The 24,230-nt window shown below is 43.3% G+C and overlaps 1 protein-coding gene and 1 long non-coding RNA gene across 4 annotated transcripts; one reads left to right on the forward strand and one right to left on the reverse strand.

The window, feature by feature from the left end:
* Positions 1–10,156: 10,156 nt before the first annotated feature.
* Positions 10,157–21,386, reverse strand: KCNE4 (potassium voltage-gated channel subfamily E regulatory subunit 4). 2 transcript variants are annotated; one of them, XM_071751775.1, is made up of 5 exons: positions 21,249–21,386; positions 16,731–16,837; positions 15,368–15,505; positions 11,555–11,772; positions 10,157–11,127 (listed from the first exon to the last, which is right to left on the reverse strand). In XM_071751775.1, the coding sequence occupies exons 4-5, from the start codon at positions 11,676–11,678 to the stop codon at positions 10,610–10,612; spliced, it is 642 nt and encodes a 213-aa protein (XP_071607876.1). In that variant the 5' UTR covers positions 11,679–11,772; positions 15,368–15,505; positions 16,731–16,837; positions 21,249–21,386; the 3' UTR covers positions 10,157–10,609. The 2 variants fall into 2 exon arrangements, with proteins under 2 accessions (XP_071607876.1, XP_071607877.1); XM_071751776.1 differs by lacking the exons at positions 15,368–15,505; positions 16,731–16,837; positions 21,249–21,386 and having other exon boundaries at positions 11,555–11,974.
* Positions 21,387–21,397: 11 nt separating this feature from the next.
* On the forward strand, positions 21,398–22,178 carry LOC139799645 (uncharacterized). 2 transcript variants are annotated; one of them, XR_011727388.1, is made up of 2 exons: positions 21,398–21,536; positions 21,773–22,178. It is a non-coding gene; the product is annotated as an uncharacterized lncRNA (long non-coding RNA). The 2 variants fall into 2 exon arrangements; XR_011727387.1 differs by having other exon boundaries at positions 21,997–22,178.
* The last annotated feature ends 2,052 nt before the right edge of the window (positions 22,179–24,230 follow it).

Consider the following 24,230-nt stretch of genomic DNA (forward strand, 5'->3'; position numbering starts at 1 on the left):
ATGCCCCAGGAGGTATGAAAAAGCATAAAACTGCGAGCAACAGCACCTGAGAGGGAAAGTTACGGAGAAAATCACAGGATTTGTTATTCCTCTCGTGAGCTTGGTGGTTGTTGGGCACACGCGGCGCCCTCCACCCCAGACTGGCATGGCGGGACCTTCCCTCAGCCCCAGGGGAAGGCCCCCGATGCTGCCCCTCACCAGAGCCCATCACTGTCCCCTGCTTCCCCTGATACAAAACAGCCTCAGGTGGAGACCCTGGGGCTTCCAAGGGCTTGGAAATCCATCGGCACAGGCTCCCCCCTCCAAAAACACCTCAGAGATAGCCCAAGGGGGTGGCTGCCAGCTCTCTGCAAGACTCAGCCCCTCACAGCGCTCGCGGCCCTTACTTGGAAGGGCTGATTCTCATTTTATGGCTTGAACCACTCAACAGTTTATTCCGAGAGCCTTTTGGTGTAATTGAGAGAGAGTTTTTTAATAACTGCCAGTCATTCCAAGTAAGTAAATGAAAACAGCCAGTGGGTTGCACAGAAAGGGTGTGTGAGGGCAACGCTGTGGCCACCACACGAGTCTGCATTGCCCGGGGAATGGTTTTCCTCAGAATCCCCAACAGGTTCATTCCCATGGTGAGTGGAAGGGGGCGTTGGAGCACCCAAGGGCCCTCAGCCTGCACCAGGTTGTCAGCGTGGCCCAGTCCCTGACCTGCTGATCCAGGGCAGGGAGAAAAGTGATTAAAAAATACCCAAAAAACAAAAATCATCTGTTGAAAGCAAGCTGCAGCTTAACCCACCATGTCTGTGACTGAAAGCAAGGAAATGTCTGAAGTGGACAAAAAAAACCCAGACTGGTTTAGTGTGAGGAAACCCCACGAGCATGCCTGAAATACTGTGGGGGTCCAGGGCACCTGGAGCTATTTGGGGAACCCTTCATAGGGAAACCCCCTCCAGTAAGATGAGCCCAAAGCAAACCTGCTCTTTTATTTGCTTTACAAGAAGTATACAAAGATAAAGTGACAGGGTTTTTTACCCTACTTTACTTTTACTTCTACTGTTATATACAGAAGGTGCCCTGTGGTGCTCAGGAGGGCAGGGGAGCCCATGGAAACTGGAGCACCGGGGTGAAGATGCTGGATTGAAGCTAATGGAGTGAACAGTTATGTGTGCGAGGATGAGCTGTCCTAACAAATCTTCAGAGCTTCTATTTTAAACCCTTAACGAATGAAACACTTTCCTAAACAAGCAAGCTGTGGCATTAGAACTCCAGAATTTATGTCTCAGCTCTGTCTGTGCTTTAACAGACAGTTCCCAGGACTGTATGGGGCAACAGTGAACTGAAAAGCCAGTTTTCAATAATTAGGGGAACAATGACAGCAACTGTGCACATTAACTGCAGAGCTAGCCTCACAACACTCACTAATTATTTTCACAAAGTAAAAATATCACCAGTAATGAATGTTGTGAAGAAGATCAGGAGAGCAAAGAAAACAAAGGCTGAGGGGGAGTAGCTGGCATTAGAGCAGGGTGCTGCTTTCACTGTGTCATGGCTCAGCTGGCTGCTTGCAACTCAGCCTTTCCCCAGAGCTTTGTAGTACAGGCTCTTTTATGGACCCATGCTTATATGGAACAGTTTGGCCTTAAGATGCAACAATGGCTTACGTGCAGGACTCCCTAAAAGCTCAGCTCCCTGGAGAGGAACACGAGGATGTCTACAGGAATGAGCTGGCTGTGGCCCGAAGTGGCAGAGCAGATTTCTGTAATCCTATCCATTATAGACCAAAGAGAGGAGTTAACAATTTTCCAGGCAATGCTTCAAATTGGATCACTTGGGATATCTGTGAGGATTCCAAAAGAAATGTTCCTGATGGCCATTAGCGTGTTCCCAGTGACGTACAAGATGCACACACACACACACAAAATCAGCAGCCTGCCTGGAAAAAAAATCAGTTTGTGTGCAAAGGTGCACTTAAAGCAAATTACATCACAAGGGACTCATTAATTTCCAGGACTAATAATGACTCCCACTTCCCTTCCACGTGTGCACCCAGCAAAGGGGTGCAGGAGCAGGACGCAGGGCGTGTGTATAGCCCAGCTTCCACCCTTGAAAACTCCAAGGGGCCACGCTCTGTTTCCATAACACTTTTTACATGCTTACTTTTATGGGTCTCTTGATGACAATTTAAATCCTGCCTGTTCTTCAATAAACAATTAATCTCCCAGATAGAGTTCAGGGAAGTTGCTGTGTAGCAATAAAGTGCATGTTTCCAGAACCCAGGGGGAACAAAAAGAAAAAAAAATAAAAGAAAGGGAGTGACATTGTTTTAGAAAGACAACTTCCTGGCTTGAAGGGGGTGGGGGCATGTAGGGTTATCTCCCTAAATCCTACCTGAAACCTGCCCCTCCCCAAACCCTGATGCCACTGCATCTGTACGATTTGTGACAAAATCCACCCCTTCAAAATCAGGGTCAGGTTGAGAACGTGGCCAGCTCCCCATCAGTCCCAGCTTCCACACTGACAGGAGCTTTGTGAGTGGTGCTGCCTGGAACTGTGCTCTGGTGAGCAGATATCAGCTGGGGGGGATTCAGTGCTCCCCACCTCTTCCCCAGCCTGCCAGGGGTGCTTGAAGGTCAGTTGGTTGGGGACACCCCCAGTTCCCCAGTCAGTCATTTCACTGCCATCACCCAATTTATAGCCTTGCTGCTGCTTTTGCAGACTGAAGCATAAAATGTCTCCTCTGCCTTCAAACTTCTTCCTTTCAGTGTGCTGAGGGTGCCAGTCTCACAGAGCCAAGTATCTCAAAAGCCAGCACATCCCCTCACCAAGTTTGGCTAATGCTGTCCTGAGTTTGCATTTGAACCGGTGACCCACAGCAGAAGTAACAAATTCTGTGTTTCTCTATATAACACAAAAAACTAACAGAGTCCCTTGTGTTTCCAGGGCCCTATAAAGCTGATGTTAACCATATGTCACTGTGTGAATTGTGTATGGCTGCTAGGAGAGCACATAGTGCACTACTCAAAGGAGATTGTAGCCATCAGCATTGTAAAGTGCCAGATAATAGGAAATATCATGTTCAACCTGATTTAAGTGTCCTAAGCTATGTGAAGAAAATTAGAAAAGAAAAAAAACAAATCTCCTGGGCTATAATCCTGTGGAAAAATTGTAGTGAGGGGGGAAAAAAACAGGTACATTAGGAGCTTGTATACAGACAGAGGTCCATTTATTGGGCTCTCCCAGTTCAAACAGGCATGGTTCCTAACAGAAAAAATGAGAGGAAATTCACTGTCTGTCTAGACATCATAAATACAAGGACACAAAGAGCTTAGTACTTTCACTATAAACTCCTGGGTCTGTGATCTTTTCCTGGCACACATGTATCTCACAAATATTCCAATACTGGACACTTCTAATCCCAACGCTCTGCCTATTCCATATGAATGTTCCTTTCTCTTCTTTCCTTATGAATATAATATTGTCATTGCTCCTGTTTATCATACTTCACAAGACAAACCCAAGATCATGGAAGACAAGTTGAGGAAAAAAATTCTCTTAACTGGCACAAAGAATCCTGTGGTATTTTAAATGTAGCTCATGAGTTTTGTGACAGTAGAAATGAATAACTAAGTATGCAAATATCCACCCAAATATTTAATACAGTATATAGAGCTCACCTGAAGCAGTAAAAACCTGGAGCAGCCAGTTTAAGGGAAGATTTCTGCTTGGCAGTGCAGGATGATGACCATGGATGAAGGGGAGCTCTGTCAGCTGCCATTTGCACCTCCAGAATGATTGCTCCCCACAGGGGCAAGCTGCACAGTCCTTTTCATCTGATGTTTCATCCTTGATTAATATAAGAGAAAAAAAATTTACAGTAAGATTCTGAGATACACATCCTGGCCAAAGACCAGCTAATTACAAGTGACTGAAGTTTAGCACTGGACAGCTAAACCCCAAGGAACAGAATCTGACAGAGCTACTGCTGTTCCCTTCGGTGAAGGCACAAGGAGCAGTTCCTCCAGAAATATGGGTAGGTGCTACCATCACATCTCCCATCTGCCTCACTGTCATTTCTTAGATAACACCTTTCTATCCAAAGTCAACAGCATCCTTTGGTGTAAAATCCCATGCAACTGATAAAAAAAAAAACCAACAAAACCAACACATGCTCAGGATGTGTGCACAGCCCCAGACTTTCCAAGGAGCTCTCATACAGTGCTGGGTATGGAAAGCCACATAATTTCTCCATGCTTCTACAAGTGTTAAGAACATTTCCATTTCCCAGTGCAGCAGAAGCACAGTGCTAGGACAATGAACAGCAATTAATGACACTCATTAGCTTGCTATAGCTAACAGCAACAGCAATGGGGCACTTTGCAGCAGCAGCAGGTATTTGCAAAGGAAATTATAAGATGCTGCTCCACTAAGGTCTTGAAAGAGGCACCAATGGGGCTTGTCCTTGTAACATTGAAGATTTATCTGTCTGCTACCACATAACTCCATACACATTATTAAATTAGCAGCAACATTCTGCCTTCCTCTCTTACCTCCTAGAGGAAATTTTTTTTTCATCAATTTATTGTAATCTGAAGAGGGAGAAGGGGGGATGTACATCCTTAGAGGCACATGGTTTACATTTCCTCCCAAAGAGAAGGTCTCATCCATTGTGTATTCTCTAGGACAGAATTCAAATTCTCTAATGAACACTCAGTGTTTCACATCCTCTTGCTTAACATTGCACTGCTGGGATGAGACACAGCTGTCCCAGGCCAGGGTGCAGCCCAGCTCCATGGCAGGCTTGCTGCAGACCTAACATTTAGAGGTAATCTGCAGAAGATGAGGACATCAGATGTTGCCCCTGCCTAAAGAGCTGGGGTTCACACCAGAGGAAGTTCATTAATTTTGAGGTTCAACCTCCAAGCACAAAGAGTAACAAATCATCTGTCTCTTCTCACTTTCCATCAGAGCCCAGCACCCTGAGATTCTCAGAGTAGTTATTCTTACATCAGCCTTAGGTAATGAAGATGTGCTCTTGGTTACAGTCTATAAATAAGAGTTTTAGCCAAAGCAAGGGAATTTAGACTGACACATCCTAGGGCTACTGACCTGCTCACTGGTACATCTCTCCTATCAGCCGTGCTAAAAGGCCCTGTTATATGGCTTCTACTGACCTGCACTCTTCCAGAGACTCACAGATGCTGGCAATTGTCATCTGTTGCCAGTAGCTACTTTATAATTCAGTAGTATTAAGAGGGGCAAAAAAGTTTGTTGTTTCTATGTGGGCAAATTCTTTGCATTTATATCATAGCAACCACCTGAGCATTACAAGTCTTTCATGTCTATCAAGAACACATCATATTCTCACAGACAGGAATATAAGTGGCATCATCTGATAAAGAAGTAAAGCAGAGGACAATTAAACAGGTTACCCAGGGAGAGAGACGGGTACACAGCCAGTAATGCACCATTCAGTACCCTTTATTATCCTTCTTTTAGTCAATTATTTGCTTGGCAAAAGTCTCAATCTAAGCTGGTTAACATAACAAAACCTTATCCAACCCAAACTAAACCAACCTTAAACTTTGCAAACCTCTGGTGAATACTGATTTCTGTATTATTTTCCATTTTCTTCCCTAGTTGAGGTAGATACAGTAGTGTCAATGTACTGAGGTGGCAGCTCATCTTGCAGCTATTTTTGTCTGTATGCAGGAGGAACTGCAGCAGGGTGTGAAAACTGAAAGAATACAAAAGCAAATCAAGCAAACAGGCAAAGGCAAATAAGATCAGTGCTTAAAGACAATAGCCAAAAAAATTCTATTAATTTTTATGCCTCTTAGATCCAAAGCTTGTATTGTAAATCTAAAAAGAAACTCTGAACCCAAGGAGAAATGATCTTCCCATTAGAACAAGGTCCAAAAAGATCATAATGCAAACATTATGGCTCAATAACCACAGGAGACCATAATCCAGCTTTAGCACAATTCCATCTGGCACAACCAACTCTACTTACCAGCACCCCACTTTGAGCCTCTCTGAAAATGCTCACCTGTGGCATGGTGGGGACATCTGTCTTTGCTGGGTCTTGAAATTTTGAGGTGAAAAGTAAAGGCAGGTGGGTTTAATGTTTTCTTGATTGAAGTGGCTGCAATAAAAGTGCAGTGTGGGTTGGAGATCTGTGTGCTCATTGTCCTAGAGCAGAACACCTGTCTTTGTCCAGCTGCACTGATTTCCTTCCTTCCAGCCCTGTGAGAACAGAGTTGATTATTTGGGTAGGTGTGGACCTATGTTTGAGGAAGAGACAGATCCAGGAAACCCACTGTGAGAGGACCAAGCTGTGGAGAAAAGTTTTGCAATGAGCTGTAAGAGGTGAGCCTTCTGCCCTTACTCACAGTGATCTGTGGCTTGTGCTGCAGCCCTGGGAAAGCAGATTCTCTTCTAGTCCTTCACCTTCCCTCCCCATTTCCCTCTTTCCCTGGTGCCCAGCACAGCAGTCCTGGAAAAGCCTGGGAGATCTTGTGTCTCTCTTGGGGACAGAGGAGTTCTGTATTTCTGATTCATTTCCACAGTAGGTTGAGTCTGTTGAATAAGTCACCCTACAGGTGAGTCCTTGTGGGACCCACAGGTAGGATTTAGGATTGTGAATCACCCAGCTTCTCTCACAGATCCTGGTGTGGCACTTAAATTTACATGTCCTAGAGCCAGACCATGTACATATGCCATGTGTGGCCATCTTCTCCTGTTCTAGCAAAGGAGGTATTCCAGCACATGCATGAAGGACAGCACTGCCAAGAAATTCAAGCCTAAATAGTGTGTTTTTATAGAAAAGAATGCATTTGTAAAAATAAAATTATCTCCATTCTGTCTTCAAGGCAATAGGCTTGAAGGCTAATGTAACAGCTTTGAATCTGGTTTTACTCAGTTACTGAATTACACTGGAAATGTCTTTCAGTTTTTAAAAAAAAATACTTTAAAAGTTACCTTTTACTCCTTGGTAGTCAAAAGGATTTTGAAACAAGCTTCTTCGGGGCAATTTTTCCCTTCAATCTGTAGCTTTTCAAGATTAACAATGCTTCTTTTGTTTCAGAATAACAACCACCTGGTAGTCTGGGGTCACTGGGCTGTCTTCAAGACATCATTGCATTCAGCTGCACATCCAATTCATTTTTATAGCTAAACCATTTTTTTCTGCTTTTTTTTTTTACCCTAGTGCCATGAAAATACTGATTTGGACCAAGGAAAATGCCCCAGGACTAAGACAAATACACATCAAACTATCACACATGCTTTCTCAAATGCCATGGGCCAAGGACAGTTCTATCACAGTCTGCAAGAAAGTGGCCACATTTTCATGCCTATTAGCCCACTTCAGGGTAAACAGACCCCAAAGCAGAGTGTTTCTCTTTATAGCAGCTCAATTTAAGGCAAGAAACTGCTGGAATAAGCTGGCTTTTTGATCTGTAAAGTAGAGCTGTAATTTACATTTTGTTCTGTTTTTCTTTCTTATCACCAGTGCTGTCAGAAGTCTCTTGATTCATTATTGTGGCAATGGAAACACTGAACCAGAGACAGCAGCCTGGGTAAATGTGGAAGATGCAACATTACTGACCCCCTAATTCCAGGACACTGTGAGTGTCCCGGGAGATTACATTGCTGGAGGGAAACGTAGTCTTGTTGGTGAGTAGCTTTAGGTCCACAGAAGCTTGTGAACAGGCCCCACAATTATTTAATAGGATTTAAGTCAGGAGAGCAGAGCACAGAACAAGTTTTATGGAAAAGCAAGAAGATATAACAAGATAGCAACCTGATTTTTGAAACAATATCAAATTACCCCCATCAAGTAGGTCTCAGACAGTGCCTGTGCCCTGTACACGGTGTCACAGCTTGAAAGAGGAGCACAAAGTTGCCTCTAAACACTTAGGCACTGCAATGGAAGCCAGAATCCCAAAACCTTCACTGTCCTTAATGCTGGAAATGACAGAACAGAAATGACACCCAGGCTCAAAGCTTGTGGTAAAGCCAGATGCACACCATGACCAAGTACTGGGAATCCAGTGGGAATAGAGACCTCTGTCAGACACATGCCCTTAACCTCAACTACACCTTGTCAGGTGTGCTACAACACAAACTGGAAATCAAAACTCAAAATGCAGAGTTTTCAAGAGGCTAAATAAGTCATAACATAATGACATAAACCAATTTTTTCAGCCTGCTCACAGGCCCACCAAGACCCCCAGCTCTTTGCAGAAGGACTTAGGGGGTCCCTGCAGCCCTGCCTGCACATGGGCAGGAGCTGCCCTGTGCCCCAGGGAGCCAGTATGGACCCAAATCAGATCTGGGGCACCTGGCTTAGCCCTGGGAGCAGCCCACAGTGCTTCAGTCCTGTCAAACACAAGGAATTATTTCAAAAAGAGGCTGAGGAAAGGATCCTGTACACGTTATGCGCAGTCCTATTACTGGAAATCTATTTGACGCAGTGAACAAACATGGAAACTTTTCCAGGAAATGTGTTTCTTTATTTAAATAAAAATTAGTGCCAGTAGAAACAATAAACTTTAAATACATGAGACAATTATATACAACCCAATGTTAGGAATTATATACATCAGTTTTTACAGATGCAAACACATTTATACCGAAGTAAAAGGATGAAGGAGAAAGCAATGGAAAATGTGACAACTCGTGCATGTCAGTCTCATTTGGAAAGTTTCAGGATTCAAGTGATTCCAGGCAAAGTGCCAAACTTAATTTGGCTTCTTTCAAACTTAAAACAGCCTCTTTTGGAGTAAATCTACCAAAAAGCTTTATATGGACTGATCTAAGTTCACTGGAGTCGACTGAAAAACTCCCACTGCCTTTCAGTCTGAATCAAATCAGGCCCTTTCTGAGCACAATGGAGCCTTTGTTCAGAGAGAGACAGAGCACCTCTGCAGGCTACATCCCATCCTATTAACCCTACAAGCCAAACCCAACTTCTCCCTCCCAAACAGCAGAAATAGAGCAGGCTCTTGCCTCAAGGTCATTTCTGCTGTTCAGTGTGTTTCAAGCTGCTTCTCAGCCTCTAACACCAATGGATAAATCAGAGCTATTTCAGTGTAGGAAATACATGGAAACATTTTGCAAACATTTTGCTGTGCAATGCTTTAGATTCAGGCTCTTTAGCCCTCATGGTTCAGAACTAATCCAAACATTGTAATAAGTTATTATAAAACTCAAGGTATGATTAAAATAATCATACACTGCTACAATATTAACAGTATTACTTTTAACAGTGCAATAGTTCAGTAACTAATTTAAAGAGCATTTGAAAAAAATCACAGTACCATTAAATTAGGAAGGGAAGTTTGTGGTGGCTTTAAGAACTAGTTACTAAGGACTTCATAGAAATGCATGTCACATGGAAGCTGATAAAAAAGGATGTAATGCAATATTTATCTACACTGGCTTAAATACAGCAGAAAGGCTGGGTAGAGTTTTACTGATCTCAAATGGAAAATTTAAATCAACAGAGAAGCTGAAAATCTTGTGCATGTCCCCTGAAGTTGGGAGGACTAAGTTAATGACTTCAGTGGGGCCAGGATTTCACTCTAGGTTAAATTCTATTTTGAATTCCACTTATTTTTCAATGGGGTGTAACAGAGCAGCATTTGATCAAACCTTTCTACATCTTACACCTTGTTACAAAGATCTTTTAAAGGTGTTTTTTTTTTGTTTGCTTTTGTGTTGTTTTTTTTTAACTTACAGATCTTATCCTCTAGTGTTCAAATGAACATGTCTTTAACGAAATACAGAAGCAAAAAACAAAACCACTTTTCCTACTAGTAACTCAGTCAAAAGCTGGATTGCAGCAGAAGTTAAGGAACCTGACCCAGCCACACAGGTATAACTTAAGCAAAGGTAGCTATAATGGCATGGATCTGAAATTGGGCTTTACAAACTTCCTAGAAATTCAGTGCCTCTTTTTTCTTCCATTCTTTCTGTGCCTGAAGACAGTCTCCAGTTGTGCTACAATCTGCCTTCAAAAAATCATCAACAAATTCTGAGGTTTTGAAGCCTCATTGAGCAAATATGCTGTTGGCTGTGGTTTGTTATCAAACAAACAAACAAACGAACAAAACCCCACCTAATAACACCCCCCCCCCCAAAAAAAAAAAAAAAAAAAAAAAAAAAAAGAAAAACCCACAGTAAAAGGATTAAGATTTGTGTTCTGTCACAGTTTTGTGTGAATGAGCATTACCCATTGCCTTTAACAACCAGACACTTGTGTTAGGGTAAATTCCCTAAGTATTTCTCAGATATTTGCACAATTCCAAAATATGCAGAGACATGCCAGTAATAGTTACCTCATTAAAATACAGATATATATATTCTCCTTGTTCTGAGCTCTTATGGTAAGAAATAATAATGGCAAAACTAAAATTAAGCATCCCGATTATGTGCAAGTTACACTTTGGAGGTGGGTACCACTGCTTCCTTCTCCTGCCAGCTCTCAGGAACACCTTAGGCTCTGGGGCACAGATACCTGTTGAGAGTTCATTGGAGAGCAGGAAAGTAGAACCACAGATTCCTAGTGGGAGCTCCACTTATGCTTTGGCAGCTGATCAGAAGAGCCCTGCAAGTGCTAGGAGTTCTTGTGGATGTTCTCAGCAGATCCCTCGCTGCTCTCGTTGAGGAGTGTTTCGGAGACTTCCCCCAGCTCAGCATCCAGCACCTCCTCCTGGATGGTGAAGTGCACGTCTGGGGAGGAGGATTCAGAGCTGACACTGCTGCCTTCCATGGAGCAAATAGCACAGGACAGGGATGGCACCATGCTCTCCTGCAGCATGTTCAGCATCATGGGGATCTGGGCAGACTTCAGCCCCGATATGGTTGGTAGAGGCTTCACCGCTTCCCCCCATTCTCTCTCCTCATCTTTGTAGAGCAGAAGCAAATTAGATGACTTCTCTTTTCTTTTGGATTTCATGTAGCCCAGCATTATCCCTATCAGGAAGATCCCATAGAAAGACATGACAATCAGAATATAAAAATACTCATTGCTGTTGTTGTTCTCTGTGCTGCGGGATTCGGCATCAAGCATGGCTTGGGTCATATTTGCATGGTCCATCTTCAGCATGGAAAGGGTTTTGGCACAGCAAAAGCCTAGGGGAGAATGTACATGCATATGAAAGGTCAAACTTCTGATTAAAGATGTGAAAAAAACCATCTGAAAAATGATACCCCCAAACCATTCCTTCCACCTTGTCATTTGTAAGTATGCAGGACACACCTACTAAAGCTTGCAGTCCATCACACCTCTGCATTATTATTGTAAGCAAATGAACTGTTATTCAGATACAAAAACCATTGAGAGGGAAGAAAATCATTAAAATTGAATCGTGCTGAGTTATATGCTGAATTATAAACCCCCCCAATTCATATGATTAAAGAAAGAAAAGTGTATAAAAATATTCTGCCAGGGATTTAAACATACTTTCATGCTACTTAACCATGTTTCCATACAGCGTAATGAATTCTGAAGCATTATTTTATTCAATAGTGCAGGAAAAAGTATCAAAAAGCAACTTACGTTGGTATGCAAATAATTCCTCCTTTTGCAAAGCTCCAGAGACCTTTCCTCTACCAAATGCTGGGTGTTCTGAAAACTTTCCTCTGCTGCAGTTGGAATAAATAGCTCTCAAGAAACGTTTCATCACGTGTTTTAGAGGCACAGTTTATAATAGTTTTGTGTTGGAGTCAACAGATGAACTTGAAGGATTGCAGTTCAACCCACTGAACTCTTCACAGCTGTGAAAAGAAAAAGAGCTGGGAATTCAGATTTTACTCTTTCCTAACCAGTTTGGCATTGGCTCTCTCAGCTTGTAAATCTGTTCCTTTCACTGCCATTCCAACTGCTAAATCTGAGCTGTTACTCTGAGAGCTGCTATGTAGAAAGTGAAATGTGCAAACCATTATTCTGTGTCTTGTCATAGAGGAGGCAACAGGTTATTTTTGCTGCCTGGGAGTAGTGACAAAACTTGACAAAGTGTGTGCAAAATAAAGCTCCACCTTGCACAAGGTGTGGGGCTGTGGAGAGCTGGGCCCTCAAGTGAGTTTTGGATGAAGGAGGGGGCTGCCTAACTTTGGCTGTCACAGCACCAGTGATGGGATGTTGGTTTCCCAAGGAATCATTGGAAGCATGCAGACTCCTCCAGGGAGCAGCTCAGAGCTCCTGAAGGTGGTAGCCTTCTCCTCCCTCTGCTTGTAGAAGAAGCCAAGAGCTGCATGGTCTGCATGGCTTTTCATGCATAAATGGACCTGGGCCACTGAGTTAATGCAGATTTTAGTCTGCAGGTAGGTTAGCAACTTCTGAGCAAGGGCATGTTCACTGCAGGCTGCTGGGCTGAGCAGAACAGCTCCCAGAGTGCTGGGGAGGGCAGAGCAGGGTGGGATGCAGGCTGGGTCGCAGGACCCACAAGGTTCCCAGTCATCAGCTCAGTGGTACCGGAGGCTCCGAGACCCCTTTTCCACACGTAAGCAACAGCCCAGGCCATGGGAAGAAGGAGGCCCAGCTTGCACCTTGGGGATTTCACTTCCTTAGCCTCTCGATCCCCATTCTTCAGACACAAAGCTCAATTAGTCAGGCCCCACAGATGCAATGTGAAAGTCACCCCTCCTGCAAAGCTTCAAGGATGTTTATGTAACACTCCACTTCCAGAAAGTAGCCGACTGGCGATGGAGTTTCCCAATGATATGTCTGGGGTTTTTTTTCCCTTGCAGTCACTGGTGGATTCTTTGCATAGACAGCAAATACTTCTCCAAAATCTACCCTCACAATCTCTCTGAGGTAAAGGCAGACAGGATTAACCTCTCTTCACATGTAGGAAAAAGTAAGAGAGAGGAGTTAAGCAACTTTAAATGAAGTAGTCAAGAAAAGACAGTATTGTATCTGCATTTGGAACCAGCATTTTTCCTCATTTCTCTGAACAACTTGACAAAGAAAAGAATAAAAAAAATTACATTAGCCAGATTCTCTTCTCTGCCCCTTGAAATAGAGGATGCACCCTTTAGGATGTTGGATTTATCTCCTTGCACATTCCCATGTGATAGCTCAGGAGCTGTTGATGTTGGACTAATGTCTACTGGGATTTCATCTGACAAAATCTGTCTGCAGCACCAGCTTGCCAAGTCTGGATTCTTCTTCACTGTATTCCCAACAAATTACTGAGCAGGCAGCAAGAGCACATGAACTGAAGCATAGGCTGAAGCACAATCCAGAGCAAGTCTCTGGATTTTCAGCTAACTTTGGGGAAATCGGTGCAGTATCAGGAGGAATCTCTCTCTGTGCCCATGACACCCTAGGAAATCAGCTCTGAAGATGTTTGACCCTGGGAATCAGAAGACATAAAGCCTGTCCTGCTGCTTCCTTTTCTTAGTGTCACACACAGCTCATCACCCACCCTGACACAAAGGGGCACTGACACCACAGAGGTCCCAGAACTGAGCCATCAGAGCAGGGACAGACCAGCTCCCTGTAGATGCCCACATGTGCCATTAGGGGCTCTTATTTGTTCCCAAGCCTCATATTCTCTGATTTTGTGATTCCTCATGTAGGTGAAGCTCTGTACAAAGTTACCACCCAACAGGAAAACTGGTCAGGTACATCCCTAGATCTATGCAGCCGCCCAAAGTTCAACAGGAAGAGGACTGAATTGCATAATTATGCATAGTTATTGCTGAAAACTCTTTGCAATTATATTTACTTTGGCTAGCTGATGACAGCAACTCATCTCCATCTGTTAGCCTGTGATTCTGAAAAACAGTTTATTTTTAAAAGGCCTGGAAGGAATTCCTGTGCCTTCTACAGACATGAAGAGGAGTTGTAGGAAGACACTGGGGGATAGCCACCTGAAAAACATATGCCACCAGTCTACTGGTGCAATAAGTCATTTGGCTCAATCTGTACACTGTAAAAACTGTATTTTTACAAAAAAAACCAAGCCAAATCAAACAAAAAAAACCCATAAAAAAAAAACAGACCTAGAAATTTTATTCTTGGAGCCTTTCAGTTTTGTGTTTCAAAATTACTTCTGTTGCCAATTACGTTACAAATTGCATAGTGTAAAACTGTTGACCATGACAAAAAAATTTGCTTCATTTGAAGTCATTTGTTTTTTGGAGTTAAGGATTCGAGCTATTTCTTGTTTGGGATTTCCTTCCTCCTTTTGCATCAAATGTCATCTTCCAAACCTCACAGAATTTCCCCTGAAATTTCACTCGCAGGCCTCACACTTTCAGCAATTGCTTCTCATGTGTTCATCTTTGCATCACCACCAACAAGGTTTAACCATAATACTGATGCTGTTGCCCCCACCCTCCAGAGTCTCCCTTTGGAAACCATTCAGATAAATAAAGCAGAGCAACAGCCAGGCACTTGAGTGATGAAAAGGTCACAACATAGCTGCTGATGCCAGATTTTTTTTCTCAAGGTCCCTGTCTCCTAGAGAGCCTTTTGTGGCAGCAACCTCCGTCACCAATGGACGCAAAAGTTGGAAGCTTGAGGCATCCCATGGGGCAGGAATTCTTCACAACGTGGCTTAAGGGATAGTATGTGAACCCTTTCTCCAAATAAAAAATTTGAGGACACTCAGAAAACTGAATAAAGACAGAATCTAGCATGAATACAACATAAAATGTCCTTAGAGACTCTGATAACTCCCTGCAGGCTGCCATAGAAAATATATGCCTAACCCTTCATTACAGACATAATAGATGGTCTGATGCTGCATTTATCTCTTTCTTTTTCAAGTTAATGAGTTAATAAGATTAAAATACAAGACACAGCTTTTAAAGGACTCGCTCCTAGGAAAAGCTGAGATGATTTGGTAAGTATATGCTAATAGCATGACTCCAAAGAATATTTGGGCATGTGCATTTTTAGAATAATAATCAAAAAAACCCTCCCAAAATGAAAGAAAAGAGAAATGGGTAGGGCAGAAAAGTTTAGGATTTTTTTTTTTCCTGCACATGGACCTTAAATGGAAGTAATGGTTGGGAATTTACTGTTTGGGAGAAAAGGGGAGGAGAGTGCAAATACCCAGTTATGACTTAGACTTCACAGGCTCTGCAGTTGGGAAAGGACGAAGATGACCAATGTATCTCACTGATATACATCATTATTTCAATTAAAGTAAAATTAGAGCTGAGGGGCTGAGTTTGACACCATAAAAAGGGGCACAATGAAAAGAGATGTTTGTGCCCTTCATTTGGTCTCTCACAGACCTGGCATGTGAAGAGGTGTGCATGGACTCCAGATCCCACTGGAAAACACAAGCCCCACTGAGGTCCTGGATCCAAAGCTCCTTGAAGCCCAAGCCCCTTAAAGTTCATGGCAGTGCCCTACCTTGTGAGAACCAGGTCAGGAACTGCATCTGATCCTTTCAACTTTTGTGCAACTCAGAGGCAATTTTCAGTGCATTTCTTGGAGTAAAAAAAGCAGCAAGTCGTGTACACATTCCCAGAGTAGGGAATGAGTAGCAGCCTGAAAGAAGCAAGCAGATTGCCTCCTCACTAACAATCCTACTTATAGGATGAAATTTATGAGCTTTACCCTATGCTCTTAATGCTTCTATACCTCAGTTCACCCACGTGTAAAACTGATCTAATATCTACAAATTACTCGTGCTGTGAGGGTACAGCACGGGGATACATTTGCAGATCACTACCTAAAAGGGTAATAGCTGTGGTGTTGATAAGCACAACAGAGGTACCACATGGCTGGGCTGGCAATGAGCAATTATCACAGTAGGTTTGGTGTAATTTTCTGCCACTCTTCCTTATTTTTCACACTGCAGAAATAAGTGGCATTTTTTTATATACTTCAAGCAAGCAGTTTCCAGAGGAAGTTACCAATTTTGTCAGTGTCATCCACAAAATACCATGTTACCACCTAGATACCAACTGGAAGTAACACTCTGCCTGGTTCTTAACTGTGAAAAACTTAGTAAAATGCTCAGCTCTGCCTTAACAGCCTTTGCAAGTGAAAAGATGCAAGTGTAAGTCTAGGGGACTCATGCTTCAGCCTCCTCTCCCACTACAGCATTTACTTTGCTTTAATTCCAATTTAATGTCATCTTTGTAGCATATCCCTATATCACTTAACTTTATTTCTCAAGCATTCCCTGCACCCAAAACAAAAAAAACCATTTTATATTCATCAATAGTTGCAAATATGGGATTTAAAACCTGAGGCAACTGCCTGCCCCGATGCTCTCAACCCAAGAGAGTTCCCTAAAGTCACATCTGGAGCTTTGCTACTCCCCACCAGTCACACAACAAAGATTTGTTAAAACAAATGGGTTTCTGATTCTGAGAGATGACAAGCAATAGAAAACCTCAACTATACCTGCAATAACAGTTTACATTTACTTTTTTACATTTTTTTTACATTTACATTTACTTGTAACAGTTTAGCATTTACTGTAAACCATGAGTTGTGGGACAGGCATTTATTTTCAACCTCTAAACTGGATTTCAGAAAGCTGTGAGTGACTGGAAGCAAATTTAGTGGAAACAGATAACTCTCATGAGAGCAGTAACAAGAAATTACACTTAAGTTAAAGATATTTTGGTGGCTGATATGAGAATCTGAGTCCAAACACAACACATCCTCAATTCTTTTTCTCATAGCTGAGATATTTCAAAGTTATTTTATCAGTTTGTATTTCTGTACAACAAAATGAAATTTATACTTATGACTACCTTACCTTTTTCTTTTGATGTGTCAGAGAGGATGTAGGGATGTTTCATCTGAAAATGCTTTTCCTTTTCACTTTCCTTTTTCTCAAATAGAATTATCCTTTTCTTCCACTACCTTTAAAGAAAAAAAAAATTAAAAATCTCCCTTTGCCAGATTCAGTTACAGTGCATGTGACCAGCTGTGTTCAACACAGTTGCTTCCATTTGCAGTTTAAAACAGTTAGCAACATTCTATATTTTGGATGCCATTAAAATATAAATCAAGAACCTCTAAATTTGATTAACAGTATTTAAAAGAAATTCACTGACAAATCTAACCACACGTTCATGTTTCTTCAGAGAAGAGACAGTTCTTACTCTTCCAGCTCTGGGAAGATGCCTTATGTAGGACCATTCACCCTCTCTGAGAACTGCTTCTGACTCCAATCTGCTCAGAATTAGCACTTGGATGTACATGGGAGAAGGCTTCTAGCAAAGAAACTGTAGGTGAAGGAAGATGAATTAATCCTTACATGTTTTTTGAAAAATTTCTCTGCAGGCACCATGATGATCTCACCTCAGTTTTCTAACTTTTTGCCCATTTTAAGATCCTTCATGATCTGAAAGATTCAGCACGTGCCAGTAATTGAGAAGCATAAGAACTCAAGCAGACAAAACCACTGGAAACATTCAGCCTCACCTGATTACAGGTCAGAAATTAGAGAAAGATCTTTGGGAAACCTAAGAGATGCTGGCACAGCACAAAGCAGAAGGATTCTGGAGACATTGGTGCCTCACACCTGGCTACACTTAAACACAGCTGAAGATGCAAAGGAAGGGTTCATTCCCTCCCTCCCAGCAGGGAGCAGTTTCTTAGCTTGTGTTCACTGCAGCTGGGACTTTTCTGCCTTCTTCACCAGGAGCTACACACTGCCTGTTCCCAGTAATCCAAGTCCATGCTTCCCCCCTCCAGTTCACCTCTTTCTGCTTCTCAGTTCTGCTGGCTCCTGGAAGCCCAGCACAATTCAGTCATTTTGTCTGAGGCTTTTTACAAAATAATATTTGAGAACCAAGGAAAAAGAGAGGAGCAGGATGCCCTCCCATGAAAGGAACAGAGCAAGGTCCTCACACCCAGTGGCTTCACTGTCACTGGTACAGAAGTAACAGTTCTCAAAGTCCACCACACTTGAAGATTTTGGAAAGAAAAACCAACAAAGATTTAACCACAGACTCTGAAGTCAAGGAGAGAGTTGGTGCTTGGTTTTACCAAACTGCAGCATTGCAGTTTTCATTTTCATACATCAAGAAATGGTAAAGACCCCAAAATTTGGTTGACCAAGTTCTGCCTCAGATGCTCACCCAGGACTTTCACTGAACCCAGCAGGATTTTAGTGAGTGTGAAGAAGACAACCCTGAACACAGAGCCAGGCTGCAGTCTGGCTCCCTGCAGGGACTGTGTCCAGTTTTCTGCCTTGAGACTGAGGCACCTGCCAGCATATCAGGGATATTTCCTATTAATCTAACACTGCTCTCGAGGCCAGGTTAGAATACACAGTGTTCAAAAGAGAATGGAAAAAAGGACAGAGCCCATCATGATATTGACCACAAAAGCAATTCTACCCACTTAGGAGCTCAGGACAGCACACAATGATTGTCCATCCTCCTGAGGAAAAAAAAAAAACAAAACATGCAGAGGCAAATTCCTGCTTCTCTCCCAGAAATAGGTGGATAGCAGAGATGAGAGGGACAGACAGTGCTTTCTCAGTGGCACACATCCAGCCCAGCTGAAGTGAAAGCACTTGCAATGCCTTGGAGGAACAAGCCACATTTCTCTTCATTATTATTTTTTCCAGTCCTGGAAAATGGGTTTGCAAAGTGAAAAGCAGCTCACACTGTTTAAGAGCCTTGTTAGCACAGCATCCCAGGTCACTGTGACCTTCACTGTATATGCAATTTTTCACTTTCACATGGATGTTAAGCCCTCCCTCTGATTTTCAAGGCCCTCAGGCTTTTGTATAAGATCAGGCACTCAGCATCACGTGCATCTGTAACACTCCCTTCAAGTATTTTGTTGTGAAACCTCCACATTTACTGGAGCTCTTGCACCAAACATCACACTCCATTAATTTCTGCTCTCAACCCAGCTGACCTGAATCTTCATGGGATTGCTAATGCAGTTCAGATTTCATCACTGCTTTTTTCTACAGCAGTCCTCTTTCGGGCTGAAGGCAACTGAGACAGAACTTCACTTTGATTTATTAACTTTGGCATCTGTTGACTGCACTCACTTTTAGAGCCTGAAACACTCACAGCTATTTGCATTCTTATTCCAAAATTCTGCTCTGGAAATCACAACATAAGGCACAAAGTTGCCTCTCAGTCTGGAGTGTAAGCAACATCAATTGGATGAAACTGAAGTGTACAGAAAAGGGGAAAAAAGGTACATGAAAAAGGAAGCAACACCACCCAGGTCCATTCTGAAGGAAGGCATTTTGCATGGCAGAGGGGGCAAAGCACAAAGCTGCAAAGAGAGGCAGATTTCCAGGCTCAAATCCTTTCCCCATCTGCAGTTTGCCTCTGGTACCTGTAAGGTCTGAATTTCCCCTTTAGTGCCCTGCCATACAACATTAAGATGATTCCTGAAACAAGCTGAGGTCTGTTTCTGTATTTTGGGATTCACTGCTGCGGGTCTGCAGAGGGAGACATCCTCAGTGTGCAGTGCCAGGATGGGCTGTACTCAATGCTGGGACATGGCAGCTTGAACAGAACCAGATTTCCTCCTCCCCAGCTGATAGAAAAGCTTCATTTCTTTCACTCAACACAAGCACTGATAACCCAGGCTTGTGTGGACAACTGGTGGATCTTAATCTTCCATTACCAAGGCCCATTACCAGCCTCTGCTCTCTCCCATACCTGCTGCATGAAAGACATTCCAAAAGAGCTCCAAGAGACCTGGAAAAGCCCAAGGGGAAGCCTGGTGGAAGAATCCCTCCTGGTATCCCCTTCATCAGACCAGCAAGCCTGTGGCCTGCAGATGAAGTGCACATCATGGGTGCAGATGGCTTCAAAGAGACCAGAGAGAAATCATGCAGTGTTCCTGAGGCCAGGAACCACACCATCCCATGGAAAACCATCCCCATGCTTCCTGCAGAACAGAAAGAGGAGAGCAAGCACACATTGACAGCACAGTAAGGTTGACCAAAGGAATAGAAATTAACTTCCCACAATAATTTGTAAAATGTGATACCAAAGTGATACCAAAGAAAAAACCCTGGTAATACGTAAATATCTACTCTAAGCAGTGATGGCTCACTTGAAAATGATAACAGAAAGCAGAGGGGATGTATTTTTCAAGGGCAGGCATTTATATCTCAGTGGGGAGACATCATCTCTTCCTGAATGTCTTTTGTTAAAGCAAAGACAACCATTAGTTTGATGGAATTATGCTTTTAGAACTTAGGGGAAAACATTCTCCTCTCTTGGCTGCTCATAACATGTGAGTAATCAGCCCAAAGTAAACAGCACGTGGTCTTGTGTGGTTGCTTTTTTGCTCTTCAGAGGAAGCTGGTATTTCACTCACCCCTAGGAAGTGACAGGGAGTGGAGAATTATTCACAGACACCAGAGATCCTGTGCTTTCTTAAGCAGCTCTAAAAATGCAGCACGTTTGTGGAAAAATTATTGCTATTTCAGATGAGAAACACAAAAATTACACATCTAGACACACAGAATGAACTAATACTCCTTTGAGCTACACAGATCTAAAGTTTTATCTTGTATAGCTAAGTTGTCTGACTCTTTCATAAGGATTTGAATGTTTAGGTGTCAGTGAAGCATTAATCAGTGCTGGAACTGAAGTGTTCAAGGTACCTGAAGACAAGGTAAGTGCTGTGTTATTTGTAACTGGAGCCCAGAGGGTGCAGTGGCTGCTCACACAAACCATCCACTGAGAGGAGAGAAGTAAAGCTCTGACAGGATCAGGGGCTCAGCTCTGCAGGGTGTGTGGTCCCTTTGCTGTTGCACTCAGGCAAGGATCAGGGAGAACCCTGACTTTTTAACACCCTCATCAAAGGGAAGGGGAAAAAGTTCATGCTGGTTTTCTTAACCACCCCTTAGTCAGCCAAGCCTAGCACACCCTGCCTACACCCATCGTGGCACACAAACCATTTACTGGGTGTGTTTTCCCACTGCCCACTCCCTCTCCATACCACACAGCTTCTCCTCTGCGTGACCCATCCGTGTCCCCATCTCTCTCCCTCCTCCTCCACGTGGTCTTGACCTCTGCCTTACCAAGCCATTGGGTCCAGCTGAACCAAAACCCAGGAGAGATTTGGTGCCTTGGGGTGACCGGGCTGGGTCCCTCTGCCTCCTGGGCTCAGCACCACGCTCTGTGTCACACAGCCAGGAGGACACAACCTATTCTCATATCAAGTCATTCAGCTGGGAAGCAGCCAATTTGCTAAATTAAAGATTTTGGAAGTGTTATTAGTAAAGAAAGCTTGGGCTTTGCCCTCTAATTTATTAACAGTTTCAATTCATTTCCCTTACCTTCCTCAGCCCTTCATGTCGACTGATTCTACAGACTGCACTAGCACCCATCAAAAAAAAAAACTACAGCAGGAGCAAGCTGCCACCTCCCAGCACCAGCCAGCTCAGGCTCCCCTGTCACCTCTTGTTGCCATGGCTACGAGTGATGCTCAGACACCAGCCCTGCCGAGGAGAGGAGATTGCCATGGCACCCAGGCAAGCAAGAGGCTGTGCTGGGCAGGTAGCACACACCAAACACTGGGTGGCATCATTTTAATTAATAAGGGAATATAACATGGCTGCTTACAGGTAGGTAATGTAGAACCTGAGCAGCATTTCTGTTGAATTAGGAGAGGTTTTCATCTAGCTTTAAATACAAGTGTCAAAAATGCAAGGTCTTGTTAACAAAACAAATTAGAGACAGAATATATTGGATTTCTATTGCTCACAATAAGGTAGAAACAATTTAATATGCACCAGACATCAGTAAAAACCAAATGAGGATCTCCTACAGCTGTATAAACTCCATCTTACTGCCTTGCTAGAGATGAAGGTTAAAAAGGAGTCAGTTACAGTGCAAGAGAAACCAAGCAAGAAGCAAACTCCTCTGTACCAGGATCTTGTCCATCAGTGGCTGTGTACAGACCCAGCTTGTGCTCCCTCACTTAAGCAGGACCCAAGTTATCACCTCTCCCCATTTCAGCAGGTACCTGGGGTACTGAGATACTCATGTCCTGCTGATCAGTTCATGCTTCTGCTTCTCCCTTAGCATCACCCAATAATCTTCTGCTGGCTGGTTTTCAAAGAGCTCCAGAAGGATTCGAGACTGCTACAAAAAAAGAATAAGGCAAGAGAGAAAAGCTGCTCATTTTGGCAGTCAAAAGAAGTAGAGCCCATGGCTTTTACATGCCTTTAGGCAACCAGAAAATAAAACTCCAAACCTCTTACTTTCTTAAGTCTAATCATTTGGGGATGAGAGATGTGATTTTTAAATAACAACTTGCTTGCAGTTACCAGGGCAATAAAACTTCAGAGATGCAGATATGCCCACAAGTTCTGCTATTTCCACCCCTCCCTCAAGGGTTAAGCAGCTTTGTCTCTTCTGAAATCCAGGGCTGGATCCTGTGGATTTCACAGTGGGCTAGAAATTCCTAGCACAATAAAGCTGCTTGGAGTACTACAGGAGCTTTCTTGAAAAAGTAAATAAACAAAACCAGACAGATGGAAATAATTACAATCCAAATGCTTGAGATTGTTCACTGCAGTTTTCAGTTATCCCAGATTGACCTGGGCCCTGAAAACCCATCTGGCAAAACCTGAAAACCCATCTGAGCAACCAAAGATGCAAAAAGGAGAAAAAAATTGCCTCCTGGAATGAGCAGGTGGGAGCTGGTGGCCAAGAGCCCCGGGCATGCAGGTGGGGTGGAAACAACCCCCAGGACACAGCCCAGGACCTCCAGCACCCCCCAGCAGGCCCAAGCCCACCAAGCAGGGAGCTGCTCCCTGTGCTGGGATGATCCCACCTCAGGGGGCTGTGCTGGGTCCCAGGGGAGCAGTCCTGTCCCCACCTGGGACATCCCAAAACCCATCTCCTTCTGCCTGTTGGTCATCCCTGGAGCAGGACTGAGAAGTCACCTACCTGTATTTCCTTCAGCTGCAGTTAATAACACAAGTTTTACAAAAAGCACAACAAAGCTTCTTCCCATTTGCAAGGAAAAACCCTGTGTTGCAGATTTCTTACCCCAACCCCTTTCTTGCAGGGTGCCCCTCCCGGGCTGAGGCCACTTCCAGAAGCCACCTGAGACACAGGCAGTTCTGTGAAGCATTTTCCACAAAGTCACAGCTATTGTCAGGTGGCCAGTAACTTTTCAAACTATTTCATGCCATTTCAGGAAGAAAGTTACAGGTCTTAATACGGTTTTAATACTCAATAACTTCAGCAGAGAAAACGTTTACAAATACTCCCTGAAACCTGTGTCCCTCCAGCCTCAGCAGTGGGATCCCCACACATATCCTCCCACACATCCCCATCAGCTCTGGCCCAAAAGTTTGGCTTCAGTTATCCACCTGCAAAAGCTCCCTCCTGGGAATATTTTCTCTCAGATTTCACTGGCACCTCAGAAGGCAGCTGAAAACTCCTCAAACCCTTTCCTCCTGAACAAGTGTTTCTACCACCAGCTCCCCCAACACAAAGAAAAGGAGCATTCATCAGCTGCTCCCCTAGAGCTGACAAATCCACTTTATACACACAACTTCCAGGGGAAACTGTGGTCATTTCCCACACCATTCCCCTTCTCACCTGCTCTTCCCTGCAGGAAAACCTCTCAGGCAGGGGAGGACAAAGCGGGGCCACTGCTGAGCCACAGGATGCCCCTGGGAACAGGCACACCAGACACAGGCATTGCTCTTGGTTTGTACATACACAGAATTATTGGTTTAAAAAAATATTATTTGTAAGTATTAAAATTCTGTATTAGAACAAACCAACAAAAAAATAAAAAACCCAAAACAAAAAACCCCACCACTCTGAACTATTTGGGTCCTTCTTTCCCCTCTGCCTCCCCTACCAGATTCTTCCAGTGTGAACAACAGCAGCAACTCAGGAGTTCAATGGTTTTATTTACAATTTTTTTGCATCTATTATTTTGGATCTTATGCCTCCCTAATAGCTTCTTGAACCTAGTGTTTTTTGAAAACTAAGGCTCTTAAAAATTGTTACATATTTTTCCTTTCTGAAATTTGTTGCTATGACAAATTACCTCCTGCAACAGTTCAGAGCTTGTTGACTTCTCTTTGAGTCCCCTTAAAGGCATTTTAGCAGCTGTAGATGCCTAGGTAAAAACCAAACAAACAACTTTTTTTTCCTTTTGAAGGTAAATAAACAACTACTATGAATATAACTGAAAATTAGGAGGTAGCTGGAACCTTCATGGCTGGTTAAAGGGATTAAAATAAAGATCAGCTATGAAGCAGCAAAGGCTTGACATTTAGCCAGCACCATGA

This window comes from Heliangelus exortis, chromosome 9 (genome assembly GCF_036169615.1).
Source record: "Heliangelus exortis chromosome 9, bHelExo1.hap1, whole genome shotgun sequence".
Taxonomy (NCBI): Eukaryota; Metazoa; Chordata; class Aves; order Apodiformes; family Trochilidae; genus Heliangelus; species Heliangelus exortis.